This window comes from Solanum pennellii, chromosome 11, assembly GCF_001406875.1.
Source record: "Solanum pennellii chromosome 11, SPENNV200".
Taxonomy (NCBI): domain Eukaryota; kingdom Viridiplantae; phylum Streptophyta; class Magnoliopsida; order Solanales; family Solanaceae; genus Solanum; species Solanum pennellii.
Window position 1 is genome coordinate 44,672,826 of NC_028647.1, and position 9,724 is coordinate 44,682,549.

Consider the following 9,724-nt stretch of genomic DNA (forward strand, 5'->3'; position numbering starts at 1 on the left):
TCTCAACCATCTCTCACCAAACCCCATTTGTTTTAACATATTGAGCAAAAACTCCCAGTTAACATGATCATATGCCTTCTCAATGTCTAGCTTGCACATAACTCCAGAGTCAGCCCCTTTGAGTCTAGTATCTACACATTCGCGAGCAATAAGGGCAGCATCCATGATCTGTCTGCCTTTTGTGAATGCCATTTGATGTTTGTTTACCAGTTTGCTGATTACTTTCTTCAACCTCTCAGCTAGCTGCTTCGCTATAATTTTGTATACCCCGCCTATCAAACTTATGGGTCTGAAGTCCCTAAGCCCAATTGCCTGTCTTCTTTGGGATAAGATCCACAAAGGTGGCATTCAAGCTCTTCTCAAAGACCTGCTGATCATGAAATTGTCTGACAGTATTCATGATATCTACCTTGAGCATCTCCCAAAAGTTTTGATAGAAGCTCATGGGAAACGCGTCCGGGCCAGGGGCTTTGTCGCTTGGGCACAATTTGATTCCTTCTACCACTTCTTCTTCCTCGAACTGTCTTTGTAACCAGTCCTTCTCCTCCAAACTGAGTCTTTCAATGCCTTGTAAGTTAAGACCAGGCCTCCAATTCTCAGTTTCTCTGTATAGTTTCTGATAGAAATTGGTAACCTCTGTTTTTATCTCATCAGTATCAGTCAACTCTCTGCCATTTACTTCCAATTTTTCAATTAAGTTTATTCTTTTGTGTGCTGTGGCCATCCTATGGAAGTACTTGGTGTTCTTGTCTCCATGTTTGAGCCATTGAATTCTTGACCTGTCTCCAAGCTATCTCCTCATTCCTGGAAGCTTCATCAAATTCCTTAAATAGATGAATTTTTGAAGGAGTTCATCATCAGTCAATATTCTCTGCTCTTGTATCTTTTCCAGACAAGCAAAGAGATTGAGTATCTCTTCCTTCTTTTGTTTCCAGTTGACTTTGTTCTCATAACCCCATTGTTTCAACTTCCCTTTCAATAACTTCAATTTGGAAGCTAAGATAAAAGAAGGGGTCCCATTTACTGAGAAGGAACACCACCAATCGTTTACCTTCTCCCTGAAACCTTCTACTTGCATCCACCATTGTTCAAACTTGAAATAAGATTTCTTCAAGTTTAGCTCCCGCAAGTTAGCATCACTGGATTGTGATCAGACTCTAGTTTCGGTAGAAGACTTTGTCTAATTTGTGAGAAAGAGTCATCCCAATGATGAGAGTGAAGAAATCTATTTAATCTAGAAGCAGTCGAATGATTTTCACCCCTTCTCCACGTGTACAATCCTCCAAATAAAGGGGGTCAATTAGCTCCATTTCATTTATCCAATCTGTGAAGTCAGACATAGCTCCTGTTAATCTCTGGCCGGTTGATCTTTCCGTGGGATATCTGGTCACATTGAAATCCCCACAAAACAGCCAAGGACCTGTGCATGTGTTCTTTAGATTGATTGGATCCCTCCACAACTCCCTTCTGTTGACTTCGTTACAATCAGCATAAATTGAACTAAGGAGCCAACTTAAGTTCGTATTAATGCCTTCAAATCTACATGTGATTACTTGCCCAGAAGCCTCCACCAATTCACCTTTCCACATTCTCCTGTCCCATAAAACTACTATACCCCCACTTCTCCCCACAGCCTCTAAGTGTAGTTCTCCCAGCCATTGGTTGAACCACAATTGTTTGATCAATTGTGTATCTGCTCCTGTCAATTTTGTTTCCACTATCACATATATATCTGCACCCCACTGTTGAAGTAGACTCCGAATTAATCTTCTTTTATTCTCATATAATTCTCTATAACATAGTATAGTAACTGACCACCCTTCGGTGTATCTGGCTCTTCCACTGCAACACAATATTCGCTAAAGTCAACCATCCCCAATAGATAAGTACTGCATTTTTAAAGGCACCAATTTCTTCTTGCATGTCTCTCCTAACTCCTGCCCCCAATTGTAGACCCATATCTCCACCTTGTTGACATATATTTGGTGCTTGTTTTTATCATTGCTTTGTCACTCATCTCATCTTCTCATTTGTAGGCTAGTCAGGACCACTTAATCTCACATGTTCTGCCCATGCTTGTCCGAGCTTATGATGATACTGATCCACGTTTGCAAGAGGAAGTCCTGAAAAAGACTGTAGCACTTGCTAAGCAACTTGATCTTCAGGTAATTGAAGCCCTTTATTATATTTTTTTTGAGGCAAGTAATGGCAAAAGTCCTTTATTATTTCAAAGTGTCACATCAGTTGGTTGCCTGAATTGAGATTAATATCCATTTGTATCAAATTCACTGGTTCTACCCGGAAAAGGAAAAGAAAAAAGGCGTATAATCTGTTCCTCTAATGGTAGTTTCTTAATGAAGTTTCATCACTGATGAAGATCTTCAGCACTTCTAAATTGATTAAGAATGAGTGCCAAAATGAAGTGAAAATAGGGTATAGGGATGCAGGGTGGTTAGAAACATTTTTACTTAGTTTGCTTTATAGGGGTGAGAAATTTGTGAAATGCATTGTACTTGCATAAAGTACCTGCTATCTTCTATAATTTGGACATCGTTATAGTCGACTTACCTGGTACTTATTGCTTGTGGGAGGTGACAAGTATCCTTTGGAGTTGGTAGAGGTGCATGGAAGCTGTACTGGACCACTGTTATAATAATAAAAAAAAGCTGTCATTTTCATGGAAAAGGTAGAAATAAAGAGATATTGGATCATGAGCCATGGAATTGGAGCCAGACTGTAACCTACATGTTCTTTATAATAATGATGGGCTAGAATGTGATGCAGATACAATTCATTCAGATTGAACCATATTTCTTCGCAAATTCGAAATGTTTAGCATAGTCTTAACTGTTTTTGTCTGAAGTATAAATTATAATATTGAAGTTATTTAGCATAGTCTAAGGGGTCGTTTGGTAGATTATATAAGAATAATGCTAAATCGTTAGAATTGCATAACGAAACCGTCTTTCTGAACTATTGACGTCAACCGTCCAAGTTTCAGATGCTCCAAAATATGGGAACTTGCACAAAACCCAAACAAATGACCCGGCACGAAACCCAAACGAATGACCCGGCGACCGAAGCTACAGGAAAGCTCTAAACGCTAAAAGGATCGGAAAATGAAGAAAATGATCTGGAGGGTCATTACACATCTCTTGTATTTGGGGTAACTAATAATACTAAAATAAGCAACAAAAGTGAATCTATTTATATTTGTAAATCATTCAAATTTCTACTTCACCAAACTAATATGATGATGTCTCTTCATGAATCTTTCAAGACCATCAAATCTTCTTTTTCATCTTGATGAACTTGTACCAAACTAGTATGAGCATCTCTCTTTGATGAATCTTACACCGCCTTCAAAATTCGTTCTTAATCTTGATGAACTTATGTTTGGTATGTCACAAGAGGAAATTATGAAAAATATATTTATGATCTTCATCAAACGCTATTATGCCACAAGAAGAAATTATGAAGAATATCACATCATCTTTTTTATGTCCTCTCTTTTGATGATTAAACGCGTGGTCTACGAAAAAACTGAAGGAAAAAAAAATACAAAAAAGGAGAAAAATATGTATCAAAAAAAATAAAGAAATGAAAAAACGGAAATAAACAAGCAGCAACTCCATACATCGTTATTTATAGATTGATTAAGCCATTAAAATAAGTTAGAAGGGAGTTGAGGAAACTTGCTATTTTAGTAGAGAATGTAATAGATGGAGGTATTTTTGTAACTCATAATATATAATTAGATGTAGTAAATATGGTAGACTTTCTTTTAATTACATCAAACAAATTTATTAAGGAAAAGAATGAAAGAAAAAATTCAAAAAAAGAAAATAAAAGATAAATAATTTTCTCGGTCATAGAGAGGTGATACATCACCGTGGCTATATCTAGCTTTATTACATATGTAAATTTTGCTAAAGCTGATCAAATAATTTAACTCGCAAGTGCTGGATTAGCAGTAAATTATCATATGAACAGAAAAGTTCAAAATGTCTTAATGAGTTTGACGACAATCAAGAGGAAAAAAAGTTTATCATTGCCAAATAAGTGAATAGAATTCAAGATATTTAGAGAATGGGTACTGAGGAGAATTGAAAAATATAATCCTTATGAAAATTATCAGACCTTCAAGTTTGTGGGGAGTCCAAATCATCTTTCCGGTTAGAGTTATTTCTCAGAATATGAATTACAAGTTGAATGACTAAATTGATATAAATATAAGATAAATGACTTTACTAGTTAATTTCACTAGGTTAGTGACCATTTGGGAAGTTACTCCATAAAGGTTCATAAAAATGGTTTAATCCGAGTATTCAAGATTTAAGACAAACATAGACACATTATTTGACAAGTCTTAGCCTTTTATTGGATGTTTCAAGTGGAGTTACTGAACTTTACTTTGAATTTGAAGTTTGTTTACAGTTGGTTTTTATGCATATGGTAAGCTATTATTAGTTGACCACTTGACACTAGTTTTTTGCAACAGGATTAGACAATGAGGTTAATTTCTCTTTCGTTAAACATTGATATAACCTGGATATGTGGCAGGGGAGATATTAATTCTTGGATGTAAATGTAAAACCTTGATGTGTTACCACATATGTCCTAGGGGATAGATTAATGTGGATGCGAGTAAATATGAATCTTAAGTTCTGGAGAACTAGTATCACTGCTATTAACTTGGAAGTAGTTTCATATTTATGTTTGTAAATGCTTGTTTATTTATGTATTTATCTATTTGCAGTTAGTAAAACAGGCAATCATGCCTCGCGTTCATGGGTTGGCATTGAAAACGACTGTTGCTGCGGTACGTAGTCTAACATTTTGTGCAGGAATGTTATTGCATGAGTTACTCTAGAGCATTGTGACTGAAAATGAAAACACCAGAAAATCCTGAATGTTGGGAATTGAAATTCTTAGCGATTTGTCATCTTCCAGGGAAATATACTGCTTGCGTTGATAGGATGAGTGCTTTGGTATATCAATTTCCTGACTTTTGGGTCACGTTAGTTTTTTTACCATGTGAACATACATAAATATATTGTAGGTCACATTAGCTTTTTCCCTTGTGAACAAACATAAATCTTTCTTTTTTTTTTTTTAAACAAGGGCAAGGACATGCTGGCGGCCTCCAAAAGATTTACATAAATTATCAATCTACGACAAAACAACTACTAGATTACATATTTCCTATAAAATCTATAATTTGTGCATTCTGATTTATTCCTTCTTCTTTACACCAAAAATGAAAGGTTGTCATTCACAACCATTTAACATTCTCAGAAGTATTAGCCTTGTTTTCGAAGTGCGTACTGTTTCTCTCCTTCCATGTGGACCACCATATGTATGATGGAATCATGCTCCACCATTTTTTCTGAGTTTTACTCCCCCTTTTCTTCTGATTCAGCAACTGAGTAAATCTGCTGTGCGTTCTGGCATGGTCCACTCTGTTCGTGTTAGGCCCAAACATAAATCTCTCTCTCCTGACCCATGAGTTCCTTTTCTAGTGTCACTGATTGTAGAGCTAGGCCGTTCTTTTGGTTGGTGACCAAGTTGAAGTCACTGGTTGTTGATAAGCCACCCTTCTTTGGGTTTGTTGATCAAGTTGAAGATTGATAGAGGAACAATTCTTTTTCTTGTCAGGTGAGGGTCAATGCACTATTATGTTTGGGAGACATGGTCCACACGCTGGACAAGCCTGCTGTTCTAGAGATTTTACAGACAATCCAATGTTGTACTGCGGTTGATCGTTCTGCACCAACTCTTATGTGTACCCTTGGGGTAGCCAACTCCATCTTGAAGAAGGTATATTTTATCTTGGTCTACCTTATTACTCGTGTTTGAAATGATAGTATCTGATCACTTGCCTAGCTTTTACTTAAATTTACTTTTCCTCAGAATGGGATAGAATTTGTGGCAGAACATGTCCTTCCACTTCTCCTGCCCCTTCTCATTGCTCAACAATTAAACGTTCAGCAATTTGCAAAATACATGGCTTTTGTAAAGGAGATTCTCAGGTATATTACCATTTACATCCATCCACCAATACTCATTTTCTCTCATCATATATGTCATACGTAGGGGTGCTAGGAATTTCAGATGATAAAAGAACATATCATCTGCAAAACTTGTTCGCTTCATTCTTTGCTTTTGCTCAGTGTTGTAAAAGGCACGTTTAAGCCCTGAAACAAGGCTCAAGCATGTTGAGCGCTTCAGTTCGCGTAATGTGCGCTTCAATATTGTCATCAAGGTTCTAAGGCATACTTTTCCTTGCTAGTGATCCTCTTCTGAAGAGGCGACACTAAACAATTGATATTTTTACTTATTTTAACTTCTTTCAATTTCTTTGTCATATATTTGTCATTCATGCTTATAATTATTAGTTTTGAACTAAACATATATAAAAAAAAATTCTATCTTTGCACCATTTTTCATTGAAACCCACTCATTGGGCTTTATTTGCGCTTAAAGCCCCAACCGACCTAAGAGCGTTTTTGCTTTGGATAACACTGATTTTTGCTTAATGGAGACAACCAACCCCGACACCCCCACACACACGGAAAAGAAGGTTGAAGAGGAAACCAAGGAAAAACAGTTTTACATGTACAGGAATGTAAGCCCCAAATTGGAGATAGGAAAGAGTATTAATGGGAGGAATTGAGTTATGCAAGTCTATTTGAATGGCCTTGGGCCATTTGTGGAGATTTCAGTGTCACAAGGTTCCCATCTGAAAAAATAAATTGCAGAGAACCACAAAAATGTAGGATTTCTCTGATTTCATTGAAGATATAGAGCTGATGGTGGACTTTCAGCTGCTGGTGGTGGTGGGGATTATACTCGGATTAAAGGAGATAGGTCTAATGCTGCATCCAGAATTGAGAGAATTCTTGTATCCAAAGAGTGGGATGACAGTTTCAGGAAAATCAAATAGGTTAGGCGGCAGAGATTTGTTTCTTATCACCATCCAGTGGCGTTACAATGTGGTGAATGGGAATAAACCAAATCATATTTCAAATTTGACAACTGGTGGCTGAACACAAATGATTTTGTGGATAGAGTTTAGAGGTTGGTAGGAATCTTTTTGATTTTACTGGATAGGCTGATAATATCCTAGCATGCAAACTGAAAGCTTTAATAGGACAAGCTAGAAGAATGGAGCATGCCCGCCCTAGGTGCAATCTAATGTATTTTCTTAGATTACAGGATTCTGCCCTTCTGTATGCCTAAGGACTTCTAGTAGAGAGAACTTGCAAAATTTATTGGGTTCTTCATTTATATCATTTCCATCTTTTTGTCATGCACATTTTACAGGAAGATTGAAGAGAAGCGAGGAGTGACACTGAGCGACTCAGGAAATCCAGCAGTAAACATAAAATCATCTCTTACTGTTGATGCTCAGATGCCTGGACATGTGAACAAAACAAGTGTGAGTTCTCAGTCTACCACAAAACGCAGCCCGTCATGGGATGAAGACTGGATTCCACCAAGGGGATCTTCAACCACCGTGCAGTCTTCTATGGCATTGCCTTCCCAGTCTACTTCTGCAGGACAGTCTATCCAAGTTACTTCTGGACCTTCACAGTCATACATGACATCTACTGTATCTGGTCAGCAACTATCATCTTCATGTCCTGCAGTTGATGTGGAGTGGCCTCCTAAACCTTCGTCATTTGGTACTACCGTTCTAAGTGATTCTGAGAAACAATTAGAAAACAAGGGGGCATTGGGTTCAAGTCTTGATGATATTGATCCTTTTGCTAACTGGCCTCCCCGATCTAGTGGTTCCTCAGCTGCTTCTCACTCTTTGAACAATGGAACAACGGCCCCGTTCGCAAACAGACCCGTGTCTAACAATAGTGCAACTCTTCTTAATGGTTTAAACTCTCAAACAAATGGCCTTGATCCATGGGCTTTCAGCACCCCAATTTCTTCACAGCCCTTGAAACAGAATCAAGGGATTACATCACTCCCTGATAGTATCGGTAGTGGGGGTCTTGACTCACAGAGTTCATTTGGATTTATGAAACATAGTCAAGGGTCATCATCAGCTTTGGGTGCTTCTAGTGGTCGAGCAACCAATATTGGATCAATATTTTCTTCGAACAAGGGTGAGCCGACTGCTCCAAGGTTGGCTCCTCCTCCATTAACTGCTGTCGGTAGAGGAAGGGGAAGAGGTAGGGGAAATCAAGGGCAACTCAGGTCCTCAACATTAGGGTCTGGTAATGCAAAGTCTCATCCAGAGCAACCCCCTCTACTTGATTTGCTCTAATTGCCAATATGCAGATCCCTTGCGATGCGAGTCCAGTGATCTGATTAAAGATCAATCTGGAGAGCTGTTGATACCACGTGATTAAAGATTTTTGCTAGCAATGCCATGGAGAAACCTGTTCATACTCTTACTGCATGGCAGTGTTTGCCTGGGTAGGCAAAGATTGTTGTAGAGTGACTCTTTTTGTAGAATAGTGTGGCTGAGTTTTGGTTTTCCTTGTTTATCATTTTTATTCTTCATTTAATTTGTTGAACAAGGGTTGCTTTGTAATAATTGTATTTTTAAAAGTAATTAGCTCTCAACGATGTTTAAGAAATAATGAAAGAGATGGGTGATGGGACATTTCAATCTTTTCTCTAGAATACGGGGCTTATGAAATTCAATTTCCTCTTTTATGAAGTGTTCTTCAAATCATGAACATTGAAAATAGATTTGGTAATGCAGAAGTGTGAGTATTACAGGGGTGGCATTGTAACCCTGTTACTGTGATAGTTGATAACTCTTAGCATATATAGTTCAGTTCAATGCAGTTGAAACAACATCAGATTCAGTTGATAGAATTGTTCTGCAGTTATGAGAAGAACTGACCATGCATGAGGTCCAAGAATGTTGTGGGCGGTACGTTTTCATGTGTTATCTGATATTGTCACCTTTTGGCTGAGAATAAACAAATGAGGCGATGTTGTTACCTTTACCAGGAAGGATGAATACTTTGTTCAATAAGTGATAGAGAATACTAGAGACCCAAATAAATTTTTGTTTTACATCTAAAATCCTAAACTCTAAACTGCTAGTACAAGTATGTATACATCCATTTTTGTTGTTAAATAATGGCGGATGTCTATATGATTTAGGAAAATTAACTAGTCAAAATTCCTAGCATAATTATCAAAATTCATTTACTTTCCTTTTATTTTCAACTTTGGTTCACGTTTGACTTAATTTGACTTCACTATTGTGAAAAAAAGAAAAAAAAAAAAAGACTCCATTTCCCTTTTTTTTTTTCTCAAATTTTTACCCACATTCTTTCCTTCCTTTTTCTATTGAGATTTTATCGATATTCTCTCTCCTCAATTAACTTAAACTTTTCCTTGTTTAAATTTGAAAATTTTCCATTTTTCTAAGAAATCTCAGTAGTCATGCAAAACATTTTTAACTTTTGATATAGGTAAATACATCATGATAAAGTATCATTTTTTTGTATACTATTGTTCTATGTTTTTGTTTGAAACTGTGTAAATTTTTGTTTTCTTGTATTGTCAATCTCTTCATTTTCAATTAGAGTTTTAGATAAGGAGAAAACATAAAAATTTCACTATAATCTTTTATTCAAAGAGGGCTATAAGAGGTATCCCATATAATCAACTTTTTGGGGATTTTTCCTCTTTTGATTTATCCATTACTTAGGGATTATTAAAAATAAAAAAAAATAAAATATAT

At 36.8% G+C, this 9,724-nt stretch overlaps 1 protein-coding gene across 1 annotated transcript in view; it reads left to right on the forward strand.

Moving 5' to 3' along the window:
* The window catches only part of LOC107004594 (SCY1-like protein 2), a 34,461-nt gene extending 25,778 nt beyond the window's left edge, over positions 1 to 8,683 (forward strand). Inside the window, exons 10-14 of the mRNA XM_015202855.2 lie at positions 2,037 to 2,165; positions 4,760 to 4,822; positions 5,659 to 5,820; positions 5,914 to 6,032; positions 7,327 to 8,683. Coding sequence (XP_015058341.1) covers positions 2,037 to 2,165; positions 4,760 to 4,822; positions 5,659 to 5,820; positions 5,914 to 6,032; positions 7,327 to 8,284 — 1,431 coding nt within the window. The 3' untranslated portion in view covers positions 8,285 to 8,683. The remainder of the gene's footprint in view (positions 1 to 2,036; positions 2,166 to 4,759; positions 4,823 to 5,658; positions 5,821 to 5,913; positions 6,033 to 7,326) is intronic.
* Positions 8,684 to 9,724: the final 1,041 nt, after the last annotated feature.